Source organism: Durio zibethinus, chromosome 10, assembly GCF_047325235.1.
Source record: "Durio zibethinus cultivar Kanyao isolate XHJ-2024 chromosome 10, ASM4732523v1, whole genome shotgun sequence".
Lineage (NCBI taxonomy): Eukaryota > Viridiplantae > Streptophyta > Magnoliopsida > Malvales > Malvaceae > Durio > Durio zibethinus.
In genome coordinates this window covers 10,248,518-10,274,785 of record NC_143171.1, presented here as the reverse complement: position 1 = coordinate 10,274,785, position 26,268 = coordinate 10,248,518, and the positions used below count along the sequence as shown (strand labels likewise).

At 29.2% G+C, this 26,268-nt stretch overlaps 1 protein-coding gene across 1 annotated transcript; it reads left to right on the top strand.

The window, feature by feature from the left end:
- The first annotated feature begins 6,341 nt into the window (after positions 1-6,341).
- Positions 6,342-7,224, top strand: LOC111293300 (GDSL esterase/lipase At5g55050-like). Its single transcript, XM_022886086.2, has 3 exons — positions 6,342-6,600; positions 6,734-6,879; positions 6,985-7,224. Exons 1-3 carry the CDS (start codon positions 6,342-6,344, stop codon positions 7,222-7,224), a joined length of 645 nt encoding a protein of 214 aa, XP_022741821.2.
- The last annotated feature ends 19,044 nt before the right edge of the window (positions 7,225-26,268 follow it).

Below are 26,268 nucleotides of genomic sequence, written 5' to 3'. Positions count from 1 at the left end.
ATTAGGGCAAGGTTTAATAAGCTCAATGGTTTGGAAATTCAATGAAATGAGTTTTTGAGAAAAAATTCTAAATTAAAATTCAAAATTGTCTGAATATTCATTTTTTGGATATTGATATCCCATCCAAACTATCACATTAATTAGCTTGTATTCATTTTTGATTTATTCTTGATCGAATTTCTTTTATTCCTTTCAATAATGAATACCCATTTCTTCTATTTTTTTCTTGTTTTTTACAAACTTCTGCATCCTTAAAATGAACTAAAGAAATGTATAATCGTATTACATTTGTCATGAATTGAAATGATGATAAATAAATGAATGATAATATTCATAAAAAATTCTTGCATTCATTTTAAAAGAAATCCAAGAAGACAAAAAAAAAAGAGGAAAATGAAATGAGAAAGGTGAAAGGTGAAAGGTGAAAGAAACTTGAGAAAATGTTTTACAGATATAGTGACCAGGTGATGAAAACAACAATGGATCAGTTAATGGAGTTTGTAAGTTTTAAGCAAATGATGGAAGTTAATTCTAAAATTATTAATATTGAGAAATTAAAAAGAGAAATAATGAATGATGAGATCAAAATGAGATTATGGGGCAGTTATGATCACCTAAAATATGAAAAAAAAAAAACTTGAAAGTTAAAGACACTGGAATGATCTTGAGAACCTTTTTTGCCACAATTAGAGTTATATTCATAAACATTACACTCATGTAATTTATTTGGTAAGAAGTTATGATCTTGGATCTTGAAATGGATAGAATGTGAAATATTTTTATTTGATGATAAGTTTTTCCAAAGATGAGATTTTAATCATCGATGGAGGATAATTTTTGAAGATAAGATTTTGATTCCTGATGGAAAATTTTTGCAAAAATGAGTAAGGTAATAATTCTTGATTGAGGAAATATTTTACAAAAATAAAGCCTTTTTTATGAGATTTTGATCCTTGTATGAGGAAAACTTTGTGAAGATAAAGTTTGAAACCTTTAAATGAAGAAAATGATTTTGAGAAGAATTGGTAAACCTTGGTTAAAAAGCTCTTTCAGTTTTTTAAGTTTCATAACCTCTATTTGAAAAAGTTTCTTCATTTCAATGTGAGAATCTCTAATATGAATCCTTGAGAGATTGAATTTTATATTTGAATCTTTTCAATTAAGAATTTTTAATCTTAGATGTGAATATCTAAGATTTTAAAATGTGAATATTTGAATCTTTGATGCGAATTTCAAAGAATTATGTAAATCTCGAGAACTTTTATATGAGAATCTTGAACCTTCGATTTGAATATTTGAATGAACATTTGATCTTTTTCAAATAAGAATCCCTTTTTATGTTTCAAAATTTGTTGAGCCTTTGTTGAGAAAAGCATTTTATATTTTTCAAAAGTTATTGAGTCGTTGTTAAGAGAAGCTTTTTATATTTACAAAAGTTATTGAGCTTCTATTTAGATGAGTCTTTTATATTTTTAAAAGTTATTGAGCCTTTGTCGAGATGAGTTTTTTATATATTTTCAAAAGTTGTTGAGCCTCTAGTGAGATTAATTTTTTTTATATATATATTTTAAAGTTGTTGAGCCTCTAATAAGAAAAGCCTTTCTATATTTTTCAAAGTTGTTAAGCCTTTGTCAATGGAGTTTTATTAAGATGACATTTTAAAACTATTAAGAAAATCTTTTCAAATGTGAATATTTGAATCTCTTACAAATTTTGAATCTTTTCGAAATTTGAACTTTTGCAAATCTTTAAATTTTTACGAATTTTTAAAATTTTCAAATGTGAATCTTTGAATTTTAAATATTTGCAAATCTTGGAACTTGTAAATCTTTGAACTTCTGTGAGTTTTTGAATTTTTGCAAATCCTAAATCTTTTATTAATTTTTGAAATGTTTTGTGAATCTTTTAAATTTATTGTGAATCTTAAATCACTTGCGAATATTTGAATCTTAAATTTATGCGAATCTTTAAAATTTTTTAAATATGAATCTTTGAATCTTAAATATTTGTGGATCTTGGAACATGTAAATCTTTGAACTTTTGTGAATTTTTGAATTTTAGCAAAACTTGAATCTCTTATGAATCTTTGAAATTTTTTTTGAATCTTAAATCACTTACGAATCTTTGAATCTTAAATCTATATGAATCTTGAATAACTTGTGACTTTTTGAATTTTTGAATCTTTTGTGAATCTTTAAACTTTTACGAATCTTTGAATTTTTATGAATCATTGCAATCTCTTACGAATCTTTGAAATGTTTTGCAAATCTTTGCATCTTTACAAATATTAAATCTTTTACGAATCTTTGAATCTTTGCAAATTTTAAATTTTTTACGAATTTTTGAATCTTTTGTGAATCTTGAATTTTGGAGAATCTTGAATCTTTTGTGAATCTTGAATTTTTTTAGAATTTTGAATCTTTTGTGAACTTTGAACTTTTGTGAAATCTTGAATTTATTTCTGAATCTTTAAACTTTTGGGAGAACCTTAAATGTTTTGCAAGCCTTTAAATTCAAATTGAGAATCTTTGAATTTAATTATAAACTTCTAAACTTCAAGTTGAGAATTCTTGAATTTCAAATTGCGAATGTTTAAACTTTCAGTTGGGAACTTTCGATTTCAATTGCAAATTGCAAATCTTTATTTTAAATTAGAATCTCTAAATTTTTTCTTTGTATCAAATCCAGACGTAATGGATATCTATATCTTTGCACAATTCTTATTTCATAGAAAATGCATGAAGAAAGGCAATTGTAGACACCACATTTAGTCTGGGGTCAATTTATCTTTTAAGATTAGGCTTTGAATTTTTTTTATTTATTTTTGGCATTGTATATAGTTTAGAGCTATTATTATTATTATAAAAAAAAGAGTAAAAAATTATTTTGCTAAAACTTGAAGAAGGTTTAATTCTAATCGGGTTGTTGAATTGAAAATATTTTAATTGAAAAAAGACTGTTAAAGAGAATTGGTTTGAGAGGTAGATTTAGATTAAAAATCTAAAGTTGAAGTTGATTAGTAGATTCAAACTAAGAAAACTCATTTTTCTATTGTAATTGGGATTAGAGGCCTATAAAAAGACCTCATTATGATAAATTAGAAACAATCAAGAATTAAGAAAAAAAAATCGAGAAAGAAAGAGTTCGAAAAATTAAGAGTTTTTTTTAATAATTTTTTTTGATGTTTTGGGTTTAGATAATTAGGATTTTCTTTTGAGAGTTATGTGTTGAAAAAAAAAGTTGAGAAGCCACACAAGAGGGAGACATGTAACAAAAAATTTTGATAGTAAAATTTTCGAAGGTTTCGAGTAGACATATTTTTGTATTTTATCATAATTGTCTATTTCTTTGTTTATTTTATTTATTTGACTATTTATGGATTTATTTATTTGTAGATATTTAAAAAAAAAAAGCAAAAAAGAAGAAAACAACATTTTTAGTGCGATAAAAGAATCTTACCAACATATTAAAGGGTTCAAATTTTTTTAAAATAAATGTTTAAATAAAAAAAATCTTACTAATATATTGAAAGATTCAAAATTTTAATAAATTATTTTAATAAAACAAAAAACCTTACCAATATATTGAAGGCAATTTGATATTCGAAATAAGATTTTACTAATATATTAGAGAACCTTATTATTTTTTTATAAAAAATAAATTTCAAGAGAAAAAAATAATTTTCAATAAAACCTTAACAACATATTAAAAGGCAATTTAGTTTTCAAAACAAAGGCCATTTAGTTTTCAAAGTAAAATTTTACCAACATATTGAAAAATCTTAGGATTTTTAAATATAAATTAATTTTTAGAAAAGAAATAATTTTCGTAAAATTCTACTAACATATTGAAAGAAAATTTCTAATAAAAAATCTTATCAACATATTAGAAGATATTTTTTAAAATAAATTTTTTTTAAAAAAAAAAATTAGATTTTGAATCTCTAGTGCTAGAATCAATAAGAGTGTCATAAATAGCAATCTTTATATAAATTCTTAAGTAATAAATTTTTTAAAAATTTTACCAATATATTGAAAAATTTAAAGAAGATTTTCAATATCAAGATTCTCACAAAAATTGCAATTATCACAAATAAAAGTTTTTTTTACAAAAATTAAATGAATCCGATAACAAACTTCTTCAAAGTGTGATAAGTACTCTCCTTGAATACTCTAGTGCTGGAATCAATAAGAGTGTCATAAATAGCAATCTTTATATAAATTCTTAAGTAATAATTTTTTTAAAAATTTTACTAATATATTGAAGAATTTAAAGAAGATTTTCAATATCAAGATTCTCACAAAAATTGCAATTATCACAAATAAAAGTTTTTTTTACAAAAATTAAATGAATCCGATAACAAACTTCTTCAAAGTGTGATAAGTACTCTCCTTGAATACTCTTGAGGTGAGGAGATGTTCTTATATTATTACTAACATATTGAAGTAATTTTGAGATAATTTTTTATATTAAATTGCTTGATAAGCCTTTCAGGCTATTGCATAACATAAAATTAAGCTAGTACCACTCTTTTGGTGAGCGATATGGGAGTGCTATAATCTTCCTTACATATAACCGTACTTTAGAATTTAGTTTTAGTTTCGTAGACATGAATCTATTTTTTTAAGATACTTAAGTCAAGTTTGTGACTTTTCTTTAAAATGAAATAGATTTAGTTAGGTGATCAATCGCACTTAAACAAAAAATATTGTTGTTGATTTTTTAAAGTCAAATCTAACAATAGTTTTAAAGATCTATATGTTATGACAATATTTTTAGATTTCACAAATAAAATTAATAAAATTATAGATATATATATATCTCTTAAAATATATTAAAAAATAAAATATATGATAATCTTTTAATTTCGCTTATAGACAAAATTCATTGTTAGTGTATAAAAATTAAATCTTAGTATTCTCTTATCTTGAAAATGTAAATATTGATTTGTTAGGTGATATTTGGGCATAAAAAAGTTTGTCAAATAAATTCTTCAGAGATTTTACATTATTGGATACTTCTAATTTTTTTGGAAGGAATTGACTTTGAATTTTCATCAAAGACAGGGGAGGCCTGGGAAATATATCAAGCTTGCTTCTGATAGATGATAATCTGGTTGTACACTACCATGTACTTTTTTTTTTTTTGGAGATACACTACCATGTAATTTAAACATATGCGGATGAAGATTTTACTAGAATTACAAGGATAGTTGTTTGTCAATATTAATATTCTAGAATATAAGGAAACAAATGTAAGCTTGAGGATAGAGGAGATTCATTGTTGCAGGGATATTCCGAGAATAAATTTTTGGACACATGAAGGGGATGCAAAAATTTGTGAGCAGGATGAAAACGACTGACATTGTTTCTACCAACAAAGGGCACCCAAGAACATAGAGCTTTAATGTTGGAAGATTGTCTATGGAGATCGGACATGTCGCCGCATAAGTTTTTTCACGATTATTAATTTTCTTCCAAGGCCATTGACATAATCCTACAAATAATTAATTTTCACCAATTGTTTGTGTAAAAGTCAACATAAATCTCCGAATTGAAATGGCAATCTTAAACTGAACATAGAATACAATGACAGGAGGATGTGATCATTCAAATCAATTTGCACGAAATTGTCCACTTCAATTATTGAGTTTCATAGTTTGATTTTATAAAAAGTGCTTCACAATTTAAAAAGGGTATGAATATTTATATCTCAAATCGAACTTCAACATCAAACTAATTTGAGATTCATGACTTTCCTCTGAGCTGTGGCCTGAAACATATTAAAATCTTGTGAAGGAAATTCATATATGCCTATAATTAGGCCACCGACTGATTCAAAAGATTAAGGCAGCTCCTTATTCTATTCAATTCTTTGTTTTTTTTCCTCAAATATTATTTATAATAATTTTTTCATGAAATTTAGGTGAAAATTTTGGCATTCTTTATTATCACAGTAAGGAAAATGCATGATTCAGAATTAAATAGACAATGTTAGGAATCAAATTATTGGCAAACAGACAAATTGTCAATTTTTTTTCTGTAATAAAATAATTCATTTGCTTATACTTTTTTGTATTTTTCTTAAATGTAGGATTTAATTGGCAATTATTCTCCTCCATCTTGCAGATTCATTTTCACAGGATATCACGCCTGGATGATCATAGTCTTTACAGGTTGGAACAACGACACCTTTAGCTTTTCTTGTTTGTTCACATACAACATTCACTATATATAAATACTCAAGCCAAGTTATGATTTTATAAGGGTATCTGAGAGGCAAAAAAAAAAAAAAAAAAACTAATTAAGAAGTTTGATCCTGGGCCGAATAGCTACTGTCTCATGGCAAAGACAAAGAGGTATACTTCATGTTTTCTATGTGTTTTTCTGTCAATTGCAGCAACTTTGGCTGCCCTGCTCGAGGTTGAGGCAGCAGCACCAGCTGTGTACATATTCGGGGACTCAACTCTTGATGTTGGAACTAATGACTTCATACCTGAGTGCCTAGCAAGGGCAGATGTCTATTTCAACGGTATCGATTTCCCTTACTCAGAGCCAACGGGGAGGTTCAGCAACGGCCTTAACACTGCTGATGAAATAGGTAAAAAAAGGTCCACCATTGATTCTTCATTGCTAGCAGAATCACATGCATTTTCATTTCCTTTATATTAGAATTCTCAAAGTTAATTGCCGTCTATATTCTGATTATATTATTGATGATATCTTTTGGTTAGTGAGACTGTTGGGTATGGAGAGGAGTCCACCACCTTTTCTCTACCTTCTCAACAATCCGCCAACTTTCAAGCGGAATATACTCCTAGGCGCCAACTTTGCCTCTGGTGGATCCGGAATTTTGAACACTACCGGACAGCATCAATACGTAAGCCTGTTTCTGTTTATATTTTTTTTTCTTTTTTTTTTTTTGGGAAATAACCTGAATGAGAAAAATAAACTTCAATGTTTACATTATCTATTACATCTTCAGAACAGGGTCATATCCTTGGAGGAGCAGATCCAACAGTTTTCAACCATTCGTTCAAATATCACAAATATGACGGGTAGTGATGCAGTAACTGATAGCATACTTTCGAAGGCTTTCTTTCTTATCAGCATTGGAAGCAATGACATCTTTGAATATCTGCTTAACCTCATCACACGACCAATGTCCATGCCGGAGTTTAATGCCACCCTGATATCCACATATGAAAACCATTTAAAGGTTTGACACAATTTCGCCTCCTTTTATTTCACTTAAGCCTACACTGTGGTTAAAATTCTTTGGAAAGGAAAGCTAATAAAGCTCACAATACATTACTCACTATTAACATCCATTGAAACTTACCATGTCAGACTCTATATGACCTTGGAGGTCGAACGTTTGGCATTTTATCTGTTCCACCAGTTGGGTGCACCCCATTTTCTCGAGCTGTTTTCACTAGTAATAATAGCTGTTTTCCGCGGGCTGAGCGGTTTGCACGAAAGTTCCATGTAGAGGTTGCGGCTTTATTAAAAAAGTTTAGCTCCGAAGTCCAAGATATAAGGTATTCGGTGGGGAATACACATCGGATAACCACTACTATGATGGAAGACATGTTGGCCTTTGGTAAGCATTTTTTCTTTCTAAAATTAATTGTAACAAAAACCTTATAAACATCAAAAAGAGAGGGGGAGAGAGAGAGGCATACTGGTAATTATATTCACTCTCCAACTTCTTGTTCAGGTTTCAGGAACATTTCAGGAGCTTGCTGTGGAAATGGAACTTACCCATGCAATCAAACGGCCAGCTTTTGTGCAAATCGCGACCACTACTTATTTTGGGACCGGTTTCATCCATCACAGAGAGCCTCCAAGATCGCAGCCCTAACACTATTTGGTGCATCAGAATCACTTGTTTCTCCCATGAATTTCAGTCAGTTATTGGGGGTTAACATTTAGGAGCGATTCCATTGACATTCACATTGTGGTATATATCTTTTTATCACAAAAGATATAGAATCTGGGACGTTTCATCAGTATATTCCAACCATGAATCAAATAACCATGGAGCAGACTTCTTAGTTCTTACAAAGAACATTACAGGTTATCAACGTTTGCAATTAAATAATTGAGGAGGAACCTATGTATTTTGTAATAAATGTACTACCATTTTTAATGAGGTGCCAGTCTATTTGTCATTATTTTCAAGTTTTACGAGTATCTTCTAGATCATTTGTTTAATTTAAGATCTTTAATTCAGTTATTTGTTCGTTTCTGTATACATTCTTTCACAACAATAGCTGACATGATATTGGCAATGACGAAAATGAGAGCCTTTAATCAAGTTGAATCCAACCATTTGAATTTTTTTATCACTAATTTTAAATTTGATTGATTTTTTTTTTTTTTAAGATGGTTCACATCATTCACCTGAATATTTTTAGAATGAGAAATGGCTTCTGATAAGGCCTGTTTATGTCAGGTGGATTCAGACTTGAAGATAGCTTGATAGACACAAGCCGGTTGTAGATGCTTCAACTATGTGTCCACCTAGAATCAGATTTCAAAACAACTTTGTCATATGTTTCATGAATTCTATAGGATTTGACTTTCCAACTGACTTTAACAGAAAAAAATAAAGAAAGAAGCATTGCTGTTATACTTTGTCATGGTCTTGGAATCAGGATATTGACCCAGAGATCCTCCCATGGATTAAGATTTGATATCCCTCGTAAATTCTAAATGATCATTGTGCATCATTTGAAAACTTAAGGTTTGATCGGGCAAATCAATGCACTATACAAATCAAACCTTTTTCCAGGCATTTAATTTATTGTGTTGATTCTGTAGTCACATGGAAGTTGAGTTAATAATTACCAATTACTGATGAAATTAACAAAGTATTCTTATGCAAAGTATATGAATATGACATTTCTTCAAATTTTGCAAAAGCAATGCATGCAGATTCGAGAAATCTAGGTCTCAATTTCTTATTTTTACTCGCTCACTCTCCCTCTCCTCTCCCTCTTCCCCTCCATTCTGATTTTTTTTTTTTTTGGAGACCAGAAACTGGTTTTTCCTTTCGACACTCTAACTCTCCCATATTTGATCTCTTCTAGATTTCTCTTTTCATTCTCAATCTCCAGGCGAGAAAAAGTCCGAGTTATCCTTCCTAGATATGTTCGCACAAGACAATGGTGACACATATGGTGGTGGTTGTGATTGTGAATCTTCAAGGTTGTCTGGAGTTTATCTTTGTAATATTATCTTATATACTTACATTCACTCATTTGCATTTGTCTCTGTTATGCTGAATATTTAATGTAGGTCTAAATTTCCTATGCAAATTGATTATCTTTTTCGGAAGACAACGAAAATTTAACTCAATCTCAATCATATAATAAAGAGGAACAATTCATTATCAGAACTCTCATCCGGCATGATGTAAATGTGCCGAATTAACTAGAATGAAGGTAAAATAATTACGTAGATTGCACTACAGGAATATGCTTAAGCCGGTATGACAGCATAGAAATAACTTGTAGTCCAAGAATATTTAGGGGATAGGTAATGAATATTGCTTGGCTGAAGGCCAAAATCGCAAGAGTATGCAGATCATTCGTCCACGGGTGCCCTCTGAGAGTAGTGGCTAGGCTATGGATTAACCCCTTCTATGAGGAACAGTTCAGGGCCCCCAAGGATATACTTATAGTACACTAACTTCTTACACTGTCTGCTGTCTAAACCCTTCCTGATGACGATCTCTATCAAGCAGAGAACTACTCCTTCCTGTGGACATGCTAAAGAAAGTTGTCACAAATGGTTACCCTTTTTATTAGTTTAAATAACTAAATGAAGAAAAATCTCAAATGAAATGAAATGAAGCAGGCAGAATTAATCTACTTTTTTATCTGGCATAGAAGAGTTGATAGGGGGATGGCTACTTTATATAGCATAGCATTTAGAAAGAGATCAGTTGGAGCACTTACAGGATAAGCAGTACTATATTTGCCTGGTAATAACAATGTTGGCACATGGAGGCACATTCTTGAGAGATTTTAATAAAGGGAAGTGCAAAGCATTTTGTTTATGGAACAAACTTAGGAGATTGTAAACTATCAAGTTATTAACTTGTAAGTTTTCCAATTTAAAAAACCATTTGAGTACAAACCTTAAATGGATCAATCGTTACCTTTGGAAATCCTACCTATAAACAGTTGAATTTCTGATCATGCACTTTTCAAAAGAACAAATCCTTTCTTTTAAATGTTTTTCCTTTATTACTTCTTCAAAAGATCTTCCTTGGTTTTTTTTTTTTTTTTTAAATTAATAGGATAAAAGGGTGTCAATTTTGGTGGAGCTTCTATCTTCTAACTTGTGCAGGTTAAAAGGGTATAGAATAAGTGATTGGCCTTGTTGTATCCTGAGAAACGACATGCAATACAACTTCTGTGCACCAGCTTCTATCATCGAAAGGGCATAAATCGTCTCAATAGAATGACCTAGTTCTCACCTTAATCTTCATCATCCTTTTTCAATTATCATATTCGTAACAATTTGACAACTACAAATTGATTTTCTAATCTTATTTCAATGCATTATTGTATGATCCAACACACATTCAATAACAAAGATGTTGAGAAGAGTCAAAACTGCATTTAAAATATTAGAGAGCAAACAATTCAATAGTTACATAATTGGCAGTGACGGATTTTCACATTTAATTTTGAGATGATCAATAAAAATTTTAAAAATTAAATTAAGTTTATTTTTTTTTAAATTTACGGTAATTATAACTTAATATTTATGACAAAGCAATTAATTTTAAGCATTTGTAAATAATAATTGGTGAGTAAAATAAATAAATATATTTTAATATATTTTAATCTTTTAATTTGGAGGAACCATTTAAATTTATTTAATATATATAATATATAAATATAAGAATTTTAAAGAGATTTTTCAAAATCTTGTGGGCCAAGGACCCCCTGGTTTAGCTTACCCATAATTGGAATTATCCGGACCGGGTGCATGTAGTATTAGCTATAAACCATCTAATACAATGCATAAATGTTTGTTAATTACATGTTATTTTTATAATTTAATCAAATCTATTGTGTGATAGAATAAATGATGAGTATCAAATTTTTGGTGGGGACAGAAAGAGGAAGAAAAAAAAATTCATTGAGAAAGTTGGATGAAATTGACAATGGCAAACATTTTTTTTTTTGATAAATAGTATTCTATTAATTTTAAAAAAAAAACAGGACTCCTGTTACTAGTGAGCAATTAAAGAATGAATTTTAGTACTTTCTATACAATCCCTTAAGTTTTACATACAGAATTAATAGAGGGATTATTCGTATTTTTTACAAATTTTAGAAGATGAAACTTTACATCAAAACTTATGCCTTGCAAAGTATTTTCAATGTTTGGAGAACAAATGCCAAGTTTTAGAGAATTCCTTGCACGCCATATATGGTATATACTTGTTGTCCACACTCCTATCAAAAATCATAGCCTTGAAAGTTTTTCCTCTAGTATGCCGAATTGCCTAGTCAAGCTCCTGCTGCCGTTTGTGGATTCTACGATCAATCTCGCACTTTGCTAACACCAATTGCCAAACTTACTTTGAGAAGTCACAAGAAAAGAAAAGATGATCTCTAGTCTCGATCTCTATATCACAAAAGTAGCAAGTGATTTTTGGCAATTGAGTACACCATCTCTTAATATTAGCTAGTGTGGTCAATCTACGAAGAATTACAAGCAAGTGATAAAACTATGTCTTGGGAGTGATGAGGAATTCCAAACCAATTTATGCCAAGCCATAGTGGGTTTTCTATCCTTGATCCAGTCCTACGTATCTAAAAGTATGAATTTGCCAGACTTTGATGCCCGCTAGACAATAGCATCCTCTTTTTCAGTAAAGGTGAGGCTAGCCAACTTCTGCTGCAAATCCTTCGTCTGTAGAGAAGTAGTGAGATTCTGGGTCCAATCATTTGTTAAGAGAGTAAAGGCCACAGTTGCATTCGCAGGGATTGCAACATGTGACATTAATACTCTGTCGCAAGAAATAATTAAAGGACCATCATTGAGCCAATTGTCAAACCAGAAGGAAGTATTCCTTCCATCTCCAATCTTGTACTTTATGAGCTCTCTGCTTACATTTCATAGCTTTAAAAGTTTCCTCCAATGCCAACTATAGTCCTACGGGTAATTAATTTGCCAAAAGCTTCTTCCCCTCAAGTGATAATCTATCCAAGCTACCCAAAGGGAACCAACTTAAATAAGACCATATATGCTTTAAAAGACATGCTTTATTCTAGGTTAGGAGATCCTTAAGACCCAGTCCACCTTTTTTCGAGTAGCAAATGGCTTTCCAATTTACTTTTGCTCCTCTTGTATCCCCCTCTTTCCCTTTTCAGAGAAAAGCAAAACAAACTTGAGTCACTTTCTTGATAACCTTCTTGGTAAGTGGAAATATGTTGCATAAAAAATTTTGAAGCCCAAACATAACAGATTTGATGAGCTACAATCTGCCAGCATAGGAAAGTCTCATTGCAGCCCAGCTATGAATTCTAGCAATTATTTTTTGGACTAAAGGCTGACAATCTTGCTCATTAAGCTTTTTAAAAGAGAGCGGTACTCCTAGATACTTAACAAGAAAGTTACTAACTCGGATCTCTTATAACTCAGAAGCAGAAACATTAGCATGAAATAACTCACTTTTAGTTGGATTTAATTTCAAACTAGTTATTGTGTAGGACTTCTAGATAGAGTAGACTTTCTTAGCTGCTTGTGAAGAGCCTTTCATAAAAATCATGAGATCATCTACGAAGCATAAATGATTAATTTTGATCCTTTGACAATAGGGTTGGTAAGGAAACAGTCCATGAGAACTAGCATTATTCAACATACATGATAAGACTTCCATTACTAACACAGAGAGGTAAGATGATAGTGGATCTCCTTGTCTGATTCCCTTTGCACCTATAAAATAGCCCACCAAACATCCATTCAATGATGTAGAAAACTTGGTAGTAGTAACGCACTCATGTATCTAACTGAGGACGTTTACAAGGGTGCCTAGTGCATCTAGAACATGCTTAAGCGAGAAAGACATGCTTAGATCAACTTTTAAAGTGCATCTTGGAGAGACATGCTTCCTATGATATCCTCTGACCAATTCTTGAGTGAGGACATTATGTGTGATGCTTATCCCCTCCTCAAAAGCTGATTGGTTAGGACTAATTATTTTGGAGAGACACTTATTTAGTCTGTTAGCCAATATCTTGGCATTACATTTGTACATTGTGCTATAACATGAGGTACGTCTATAATCAGCCATCGTACTGGGATTTTGAGTCTTAGGCACTAGAGTAATAGTAGTAGAATTTATGGCAGCATGCATTCTTCCAAAATTCAAAAAATAGTGAATGGCCTTGAGGAAATCCTACCCCACAATATGCCATGCTTCTTTGAAAAATTTTGCAATGTATCCATCCGGTCCAAGAGCTTTTTCATCTAGTAACAAGAAAAGAGTATCTTTAATATCCTCATTAAGGACATTCCCAGCAAGGATTGATTTACTTTCCTCAGAGAATAATTTCTTCAATATAGTTTTAATGTCCGTTGAAGAACAATGCTCTATACAAGGATCTGGTGCACCAAGTAACTTTTGGAAATAATCAATAGCATCTTGCTTAATGTCATTGAAAGAGGTAAGTTTTCGTCCCTCAACATCGTAAAGGACCTTAATGTCATTATAAGAATTCTTGGCCCTCACAATCTTGTGAAAGTATCCTGTGTTTTGATCACCCATTTGCATCCACTGTATTTTGGATTTTTGCCTGTAGAAGGCTTCTTCAGCTATTAACATCTTCACAAGTTTAGAGGATTTAGCATTTGATGCCTTTACTAAGTCAATGTCATTAGGCCTAGCAAGAGATTTACTTTACAAGTTGATCAACTTTTCCCACAACATCTGAACTTTATCTAAAATAGTAGCATAATTCCTGCTACTAAGTTGCTTAAGGGCAGGCTTAAGCAATTTCAACTTTTGGTGAAGTACTTGACATAGGAGAACCTCTCAGATTTTGCTTCCAAATATCATCCATAATAGACTTGAAGCTTTCATTTTGTATCTAAAAGTTAAAAAACTTAAAAGGCTTTGGAAGAGAGTAGATAGAATTCATGGGTTTTACCAAAGCAGGATTATGATAGAAAATTCCAGGATTAAATATTCAACACTGGAATGAGGGAAAGATACATACCATGAATCATTTGACAATGTTCTGTCCAATTTCCTAGAAAGAGGAGCTTCGTCTTGGCGATTACTCCATATGGAAAGAGGATCGATATATTTATGATCATGTAACTGAGCTTCTTGTAAGCATTCTTGGAAGTCTCTAATATCAGCAATAATACATTGATTTTTACTGTAAAATGAGCTTTCAAAAGGACACTAAACATCATTAAAATCACCAGATAATAACTATGGTTCATTATATACTTTTTTTCTCAGATCTAGGAGATAATCCTAAAAAGATCTTCTTTCAATGCCATTATTGCTCCCATAACATGTCACACCCCTATACCAAGACACAACACAATCATATTATTTTGAAATAAACTCTAAAGTAATAGGAAATCTTCTTTCTTAACCATTTAAAATTCTTTAATAAAATAATTTACCAAGTAAAATTTATATCTTTAATTCAATTGATATTACATCTTTATATATCTAAATACAAATCATATAAAAAACAAAACTATTTTATAAGATCTCATTGGCCAACATTTTCTCCGATGACTGAGTAATCTTTCTCATTTGATCTCCTAGCTTCTCACAAGACTAACCAAGCTTATCGTTTACTCATCTGTAAATAAAAAGTAAAAAGAGAATAAGCAAACAACAGCTCAGTAAGTATAGGCTTACACACCTTATCGCATCAAGTATCTTTTCTTATACATATTATATAAATCATTCAAAATATTCGTCAAATCATAATGTCAAAATATTTCAAAGATCATTATTCTGTCAAACATTTCGTAAATTCATAAATCAATGCCAAAACATGTCACTTCATAAATCATTACAAAATATATTATCATTCAAATACGTAATCAAACTAAATCATGGATCCATTATTAAAAACCATCATAAATCATCATTATCATTCGTTTATCATTAGCAACTGTTACTGTTATAACTCGTGACATTAATCATATCAACAATTTCATCCTCATGATCATTGTTAGCTATTATAACCCGTTAACCAGGACCTTACACTAACTACTATAACCCGTTAACAGGGCCGTATAATCATGTCCTTGCTAACTACTATAACCACTTAGCCAGCGTCGTAGAACTAGTTCCGATGTCGATGATCCCACTTACAGGGATGTAAAAACATAGCCATCATAAAATCATTCTTTAAACATAAATCATTTTCTCATTTAATTCAAAAGCATGATCCATCATTTATATAGAGAAACACAAAATAATCATATGCTTGGTCCTATTTTTATACATAAAAAACAATGAAATAAAACATTCATTCATTTAGAAACATACATAAATACATAGATTTGAAAACAAGCAAAGTATGTGAGATTCTACTTATCTCCTTTCGATTCCACCATTTAGTTTTTCTCCCAAAATAATTAATTACCTATTCAAGATCATTTTAACATAACAGTAATTAATCAGCCCATTTGAGACCACTTATACCAAAACAACTAAGTTAAACAAGAAATAATTGGAGTAACTAATTCTGGCAGCTTGTGCTACTTTCACTAAAATGATCATATATCAAGATATCCAATTCGAAAATAAAATATTTTTAATGTGTTAGAATCTAGACTCGATAAGGTTTCTAACCATAACTAGTCCATCTCATGATTCCTTGTGGATTAATTATAACAATTTTTGTAATCCACGTCATATGCTGCTGCTAGACAACTGGATACCTTCTCATAAAAATTACGTATTTATTCATAAGAAACTCCAAATTCAATTTCGCTTGTTTTGTTGTAAAGTAGACTCAATAAGATTTTCAAACATATATGGCTTATTATGTAATTCCTTGTATAAAAATTAAGACAATTTTCATAATTCAATCCTGATGTTGCTGCCTTACAGCTTGCATATCGTTAAGTAAAAATTAAACAACTCTTCATAAAAACTCCGATTCAACTTCTGCTTGTTTCATTAGAAAGTAGATTCAACATGCTTTCCAACGATATATAATAATCATAGCAATAATCTATCCATTAATACAAAATTTTATTTTAATTTATTATTACAGATCATAGCATCTCATTCAAAAACAAAATTTTTTCTTCAATCTTTAAAAAAATAAAATCCTCACTTTTAGCCTTTAAACTCCATGTAATAATCATCAGTAAATCTTAAGAACATGCAATAAACAAAACTCAGTAATTTACCTAAATAGATCATGAAGATTAATGAAAGATTTTATAATTTTTCTTGATTTTTCTCTCAAAACTTTAACTCTATGTAATAATAATCAATATGCTATTTTATCTTAAATAAAAAGAGAGCATGTACTCACCTTTAGGAGATTAACTTAATTATAGCCTTTGATTTTGAATTAATTTCATATTTTCTAACCCTAAGGAAGATGAGGAATAAGAACTCCTATTTTCTTTCCGTTTCTTGATAACTAGGTTTTCTTTCATTTAATACCTCAACACTTTTTCTTTTACTAATCAGTCTCTTACTAAACTAATGGGCTTTGGTATTAGTCTAACCTAATTATTATTTGAGCTAGGATATCACATAACAAATGCGAAATACCAAAAATCACCTTGAGGTCAAGAATAGAGACAAGTAATAGCTTAATCCATGGCCGACATCATCTATACAAAGATTTGATTCCTTTAGAGTATCCAAATTCTACCATTCACTCCAAGTTGATAGTTATGGATGGAGTTCCAGGTTCTAAAACTTCTGCTAAGAATGCTTAGCATATTGTTTTCCTTAACTCTTGTCTCCATTAGGCACAAGATATCTATTTTATTTACCATAGCTACCTTAACGACTTCTTTTTGTTTTACAAGGTCATTTAGACCATTGATGTTCCACACAAGAGTCATAAAGAAACAGAAGATTGTTGTTAGTTTTGAATAAGAAAAGAAAAACAGAGTATTGCTATAGTAAAGGCAAATGGAAATTGAGAGCAATGTATTTTGAAACAAAAAAAACTTAATTTTTCTTAACATTAGAAACATTATAATTTAAAGCTTAATTAATAATGATCCACTAAAATCATGATCCTAAGATTACGTCATGACCACAAAAATAAATAACAAAAAAATAACCAACACCAAAATATAAAAACAATTTGAAACATTCAACTAAGCAACGATTATGAATTCACATCAACAGTCCTAAACACATCTTCTAACAAAGATAAAGGATTACCACCACCAGCATAAACATTCCTGCCACTAACAGATCTTTCTCCACGCTTTCTACCTTCTTTCTACCTTTTCCTTGCAGGGACAATAATCCTATACATTTCAGTAACGCCTGTAATTACAACCTTTTGTTTTTTTGGAGAAAAAACACCCAATTATCTTCAGTATCAGATTCTAAATAGTCATACTAGGCTCAATTTCATCCAATTTTAAAGTTGCAAGAATTTTAAATTTATTCATATGTTGATTCACTACCTCTGGCTTTTTCCTTTTACCATGTCAACTGAACTACTCTTCTACACGTGTTGGTCTGTAAAGTTGTCTGGAATTAACTGCTTCTGTTCAGCCTGAGTTTCATCAATAAATAGTTTTGGCACCCACACAGCTTTTGCAGAACTATCTTTTGGAGCCAAAAGGCAAGATTGAATTATGTGTCCAATTGTTTTACATTGAGTGCATTTTTATGGAGTCCACGAGTACCCAACACCCACTGTAGCAATATTCCCATGTCCCATATCAACTCCAACCTCATAAGGTAACTCATCATTGTATCCTATTTCAACATACACCTCTGCCATTTTTATCTATGTTTGCTTTACCGTACCCTTATCCATGCATAGAGGCTGTCCTGGAGCACTGGCAATGTAGATAAGACCAATCTTCGTAAAAAGTTCCAAAGGAACATTCAATAGCTTTACCCACACATGAATACTAATAGGATTCAGTTCATCAAGATTCATACCAGTCTTCCATCGCCTAAGGATGATGGGCTTACGGTAGATATGCCATGGCCCAGATTCAAGAACCCAGCTACAAACTTCAGCAGAAGAAAATCTGAGAAGGAACACATTCATTTCCATAATGGGTTTAAAGACTCAGTGGCAAAGAGTTTAGGTGGATTGGGTTTTAAAGTCTTAATGGCTTTTACTGATTTACTGTTGACTAAGTAATGTTGAAGAATATTATTAGAGCTAAATTCCCAGTGGACTAGAGTAGCTAAAGGGATTTATTTCCATGATAAGTATCTATTGAATGCTGGTAAAGGAGGCAGAGCGTCATGACAATGGAGTAGCCTGTTAGTGTGAAGAGACTTCTTGAAGGAAAGTATTTTATAGCAAATAACGGATAAAGAGGATGTGCCTATATGGAATGATCCATATGTATCCCTAGTTTGAAGGAAAAGAGGCTAGCACATATAGGTTTGGCTGACTCCCAAACACCAGAGAGAGTAGCTGAACTAATGAATAAAGGATCTGGTGAACGGAATTTGGAGGCAGTAGATAGCTGGATCAGTACTGAGGAGGAAAGAACAATAATAAAAAAGAATCTTATATTCTGTAATGGAGGAAGGACCGTTTGGCCTGGCTTTATTGTAAAAATTGTATGTATGATTATATTATATTTTACATATATTTTAAATATATTATATTTTAATTATATTATATTATATTTTAAATATATTATATTTAAATATCAAATCATAATAAAATTAAAGTTTATAATTAAAAATTTGACAAATTCAAAAAATATGATAAAAAATATTTGAAGAAGAATAAAATATCCAAAAGATATTACAAATAATGTTACTGAGTATTCCAACAAAATATTAAACAGAAATTAAAAGCTTCATCATTTAAATTAATTTTTTTCAATTTACGTTGATCATTTTTATACAGCTACACATTTAAATAATTTAAAATAAATTTTATTTATTTTAAAAAATAATTTTAAATATTTAAATAATGTATGTAAAAATTTATCTATTTCATAGCCCACAACAATAACATCCAATCTACCTCCATTTTAAAAGCAAGAAATGTGCTTACAGTTGGAATAATTTGCACAATTCACCAACATATTTAAAATTAGAAAATTAAGCTAATTAGATTTAAACAATTTAATATTTAAAGCCAAGTTTTTCTATGTTAAGAAAAGCCAAGTTTTCCATGACACAATTATCAAACAGAACAACAACTAATAAATATTAAAAATAAACAATAGTATCTATTTAATAATATCGTATAGTAATCATTCGATCAAATCTCACTTACGTTCTATTTTCAAAGAATGCAATTAAATATTAATCTAATTGACTACTAATAAATTGATTCATACAAAGTACTTTACATATGCATCTATTTTATATTAGCAACCATACTCGTAAACTAAGATTTTTACAAAGATAATGTCATAATAAATAATTTTTAAATTATAATAAAATATTCAACATGATACTTAAATTTTAAAAATATTTAATCTAATACTTGAACTATGAATTTATTAATTAATGTGATACTTATTTATAACATGATTAATTTTAAATGATGACATATGATAGACAAATAATTTTTCAAGTACCATATTAATTAACAAATTATAATTCAAATACCATATTATAAATTTTTAAAATTTAGATATCACATTAAAAATTTTATTATAATTTAAAAACCATTCATAATATTAATAGAAAATGATTGACAGGTAAAAGTCCCTTAATGAGTTGTGAAAACTCCTATTTGTAGGTTCTAAGAATATGAGTTACATATCTTGAGTATTAGAAATAATGGTGGAATTGATAATTACAAAAGGTGTTAATATATTGTCTAATACGAGTTTAATTAGCTTTTGGTGATAGGTATAATAGATATAAAAATTCACTATTTATTTTGAATAAAAGGAAAAACATTGACCCTTTAAAGAAAGGTTTATAAGAGATCTTTGTTAACTTTTTAGGTGAGATGGTGATCCAAGATGAGGGAATTGGATTTCTCCAAGTGCTTTAACAAACAATAATTTCAAAATAATTGAGTGGAAATTAAAACTAATATCAAAATATGATGCAAATAACAATGAATTAATGAATTATAAGCAAATATAAACTATGATTAAAATAAAGAGATACGGATAGAGAGATCAAACACAAAGATTAATAAAAGTTTGGTCATTCTCCACAAGTCACCTACGTCATCACTCTTAGTTGTTTACATTAAGGCTTTAATCCATTAATTAAAGAAAAACTCTTACAAGATACAAATCTATCTTATATTAAATCTCTATCTTTTTCTTAAGGCTTAGATAGCAACCTCTACCCTTATAATATCAAAATGATACTCACATCTTACTTACAAAATAACCCAAATAATTTTTACAAACTAAAATACCTCTCAAGGTTGAATGTTTGCCTAATGAAATACAAAAAAATTTGAATAATGAACAACAATAATGATTTGGATATAACAAATACAAAGGATATTGAATTTAAGCTCTAAAACTCTTGATTTCTTTGAGGGAATGAAAATATAACTTGTTTGATTTTGCTTTCTTAATTCATCAACCTCCTTAGTGTGTTAGAATAACCAATATATAGAAAAATTGAAGAGCTAGTTATTTGGGATGCTTTGGATGAAGAAAATAGCCGTTGAAAGCTTGAGAACTAGCCATTAGAGTTGCTTCAAGGCTGACCTAATTGATCCCTTCCATGAGGGGATCAATTGGTTTAAGTTTTGTGCCATTTACACCTTTGAAAATCATGACCCGATCGATCCCTTTATGTAGGGGATCAATTGGTTCAAGGGGGTTATCGATCCCCTATATAGGGTGATCGATCCCTTTTTTCCTTTTCAACACAAAGTTTGCTTTTGGGTAAAAAATCAATTGATCCCTTCGCTGAGGGGATGATCTTGTCTAAGCTAGGTGGTTGTTTCTTATTTTGCACTCTACTCACTAATTTAATCATATCTTGAGTTATACAGATCCAAATCACAAACCGTTTGAAGATTTAGAAACTAGACTTAAAGGGCTTTTTATCAAAATTCATCACCTAATTCATTGTGTACGAATTTTAATTAATTTTTAAACCTATCCTTTGCGTAGTTTTTAAACAACTACAGAGTGTTTAGTAAAAATTCAAAATTTTTTCTTAGAAAATTTGGATTTTGATTTTGTTTAATCCATTAGAAAGTAGACTCAAAGAACTTTCCAACCATATAAAATTCAAATATTAAAACTTTGTGAATTAATACAAAAAAATAAAAAAATTTCAATATTGAAAAAACTTTGTTATTGTAAAACAACTTTCTTAAGTTAATCTATTTCTCAAAACTAATATTATCAAAATTGTATTATATCCAAAATGAATAAGTTCTCTTTAAAAACAACAATTGGACTTAAGCTCAAATAAATAATCTTTAAAAGATAGATTTGGTTTAAGAAATATGAAAACAAAGAAAGGTTTGTTTACACTTTGAAAAATATATTATTTATTTAGTACCAAAATATAAAACTTAAGAACATGTACTAAATAAATCTTTTTTAAAATCTTAATCAAGCTTATTTAGTTTAATATTTTATCATTTCAAAATAAAAATCAATTCAAGGCTAATAACCTCTTAATTATCTCTGTATCTGATCCATCAAACCTAACTTTTTGGAACTTCCCAATAGTTAAGTTAACCCAAGAACCCTACCATATTTTATGGTTATTTTTACTTTTTTAGGGTGAAGTAACATTCAATAAAACATCTTTTATGAAATAACTCTTAATGAAACAACTTTTGGTAAAAAAAGCTTTCAATGAAGGTGTTGGTGTTGTTTTTTGAGGAAGTTATTCCAAGAACAATTGTTCTGTGAATATTTTATTCTGTGAATGAGTTGTTACTTAAATAGTTATTCCGTAAACAGCTATTTTATAAATTACATAAATAGTTTTTTCATAAAATGACCTTTATTGAAATAACCTTATTTCCTATTCTAACTTATCATCAATTTTAAAAACTTTAAAAAAATTTAAAAAATATATATTAATAATCAAAATCAAATGTATACCATATCTAAATTATTAAGAATTTCATTTTAAAATATAATAATTCTATATTTAAGGTTTAATCTTCCCTTAGAAAAGATATGCCCTTAATCATATACATTGAACATTTTCCTACAAGCACAAACTTAAAAACATCACTGAATTGTAAGCCAAAAAACTAAAAGTTAACGTGATATTATAATAAAAACCAAAAAACCAAACCCCACCTTAAGAAACTATAATAAAATGTTTCTATATTTCTAATTTGCTTTCTTCTATCTAAAAAGGACTCCTATTAATTTGAATCAATATCATATTTCTTAATTCCTTTTTTTTATGATCTTAATTTCTAATTTTCTAATTAAGAGTGTATCCATGAGAAAATTTACATAATGAAAATAATAATAATGATGAACACTAACATATTTATAGGCTTAGTAGATGATAATTAGAATATATAGACAATTTTTAAATTAGAGTGTATAGATAATTATCATAATGTATAGATTTGTAGACATATCGCTAGACATAGACTTTATGAGTTGTTATTAATATTTTTTATTTAGGTGTGATTGGCCATTTAATCGAATCTGTCCCATTTTTAAAAAAAAGTCATAAGTTTAACTTAGGTATCTTTAAATGGTAGATTCTAGTCTTGAAATCATATTAAGATTCAGAAGTACATTTACATGTGACTAAGGTTATAGCACCCTCACAGCACTTATCCAAATAATAGTACTAGTTTAATTTCAAGTTATCCAAGCCTAAAAAATATCTTTATAATATACCAAATAATTTAATATTGTAAATTTTTCTTAAATTACTCTAATATATTGGCAATAATTTAAAAATATTTTTTCATCTCAAGAATATTTAAGGAAACTATATGTTACATTTTGAAAAAGCTTCATTGTCAAAATCATTTTAATTTTTTTAAACACAAAACTTTTATTTGGGATAATAAGATTTAGAATCTTGGTATTGAAAAGTTTTATCTAGATTCTTCAATATGTTGGTAAATTTTAGAAAAATATTTTTTCACCTAAGAATTTATATAGAGATTGCTACTTACAACGCTCTTAGTAATTCCATTATCGGAGATTCAAAATTTAATTTTTATTAAAAAATAATTTATTTTCAAAAATATCTTCTAATATGTTGATAAGATTTATTGTTAAAAATTATCCTCCAGTATATTGGTAGGATTTTATAAAAATTATTTTTCCTTTTATTTTGAAAGTAAAAAATCAATTAAAATAAACAAAAATTATCATGTAAATAATGTAATAATATAAATATCATGCAATAATATAACATATCATGCAACAAATCATGCAATGCAAATATCAAACAAAATATAAAATATCATGCAGATATTAATTAATCATATAAGTATAAGTCATACAAAATCATGTAATCAAATATATCAGACAACTAAAATATTAATAATCATACAATTAAATATATTAACAATCATGCAATCAAATTAAATATAATCATGCAAATAAATATATAACTACCCTTTTTTATGCATTTTTTGTGAAACAAGAACTATATAAAGATAAAAAAGACATCCAATTTGTTCGGGGTCTAAAAAAACCAAAAATTTTTAACTTGAAATCAAAATATTCACAATTTAAAAATTCAAGGGTTTGTCCAAAGTTTACAAATTTTCAAAAAGTCACAAGGTTCCATTGAAATATTCTAAAACTCTAAGATTCGCAAGACAAAGATTTGCAAGACACAAAGATTTGTCAGACTTTCAAATTCACAAGATTTTCAAATTCGCAAAAACTCATATTCACAAGAATAAAAGATTTGCAAGAACTCAAATTTGCAAAAATTGAATATTCGCACGAATTTACAAATTTGCAAGAATTTCATATTCGCAAAAATTTTCAAATTCGTAAGAACTCAAATTCGCCATAATTTAAAGATTCAAAGAATTTCAAATTTGCGAGAATTTTATATTCGTAAAAATTTCATATTCACAAGAAATTCAATTTCACAAGAATTTTTAAATTCGTAAGAATTTCAAGTTCGCAAGAACTTTAAATTCGCAACAATTTTAGGTTCATAGGAATTCAATTTCTAAGAATTTCAAATTCACAAAAACTCATATTCGTAAAAATTTAAAGATTCGTAAGAATTATCAATTTTCAAGCCTTTCATATTCTCAAAAACTCAAAGTTTCACAAGATTTTCATATTAGCAAAAACTCATAATTTTGTAAGAATTTCAAATTCATATAAATTGAATATTCATAAAATCTTTAGATTCGCAAAAAATTTAAAGGTTTACAAAATTTTCAAATTCACAAGAATTTTAATTTTATCATTGTAAAGATTCGTAAATTATAATTCACATACAAAATTCAAATATTCATATTCAAAATTATGCACTTAGGTGATCAACCAAAGGGTTTTATTGACATTCAGCTCTCTTAATTTGCTGAAACTTATTGATTCTTTTTAGATCAAACTTTGCACCTTGTGCTTGAAAACAAAGCAAATTTCTATAAAATGACCCACATTTCTATTACGGTAATCACATGTGGCATTAACATTATCTCATTTAAGATAAGGTGACTTCAATAGTTCTAAAAAAACTAAAGATACCAAGTTGTTCTTGATCAATTCTAGGAGTAACTCAGTATATATTATAGGTATATAATCAATATGAGCTTTCTCTTGGTTGTTCTTAGATCTTTTCAAATCACTCGCTTGGTTGTTAAGCCTTGAAACTAGTGTAGTGACAGGATTATGCCCATATATAGGTGTTTGAAAGGCTGGTTGGTAAGCAAATAGGTAAGTTGGTTGTTGAATAGGTTAATAAGGGACTTATGCAATATTATTGACAGTTGTATAGTAAACAGGATGAACAAGTGGTGGATATGGAGTATAACTTTTAAATTGTTACCCTTAAAACTTATAGTTTGGGCTTTAGCTTCTTTTTTCTTATGCATCCCACATTTTTTGGCATTGATGGCCTCTCATTCTTCAAGCTTGCCACTTTTGATGGTATTTTTAATAATTTTCTCTGAGATCATCACATCATTAAGGTTTTTTGTTATATTTCCTATCATTTTCTCATAATATGATGTCTTCAAAGTGCTAACAAATAGAACTATAATTTTTTTTAATTAAAGGTGGTTGAACTAGGGCAATCATATCTTTTTATCGTAGGTATATTCTTTGAAAGATTTTATTGCCTTCTTCTTCATTTTTTGTAAAGAAAGGTAATCAAGAGCCAAGTCAATTATATGACAGTACTAATTAATAAATGCCCAAACGAGCTTCTTTCAAGATCGAATGTAGGTTTGATCTAGCTAAACATACCCCTTTACAGTTAAGCCAATAAGATTGTCTTAGAACATATACATCAATAACTTTTCATCACTGCTGTAGGCAGCCATCTTTCGATAATACATAGTAACATGTGTGATCGGACACTTAGTACCATTGTACTTTTCAAACTTAAGAACCTTGAACTTTGATAATATTATAACATCTAGGACAAGCAGAGGCTGATTGCATCTATAGAGCCATAAAAGTCTATACCTTCAATGGCTTGTAGTCTCTCTTCTAGTGGGTTCATTTTTTGTTCAGACTTTGAGTCTGCTAAATTTTTAACTACCTTCAATTTGAGCTTTCTTATTTTCTTTTAAGTTATTAAGTTAGGGATTAGGATTGAAACTGGTTTAGTTATCTTTTTTTGTGAAGACAAGATTAGCAAAACTTTGAAATTACCTCTAAGTCGACGATAAGGCATTCCAAAATAGATATGTCATGCAAGGATTGTGAATTGTTATGGAGGAATTCTTTGAGTGGGCTGGACATGATATGGACCATAGCAGGGATGATACAGAGGATTAACAACATCTTACGATGTATAGTCTTTAGGGTTAACATCTTATTCTATAGTCTTTCCTTTATTCAACTTATTCAGTGCTTCAAGATTTTTGTTCAACTCCTCTTTAATTTCCTGTTAAGCCATTTTCAATTTCTTAATATGGCTTGCATTGTCTTGCTTCATTCTTCTAGTTTG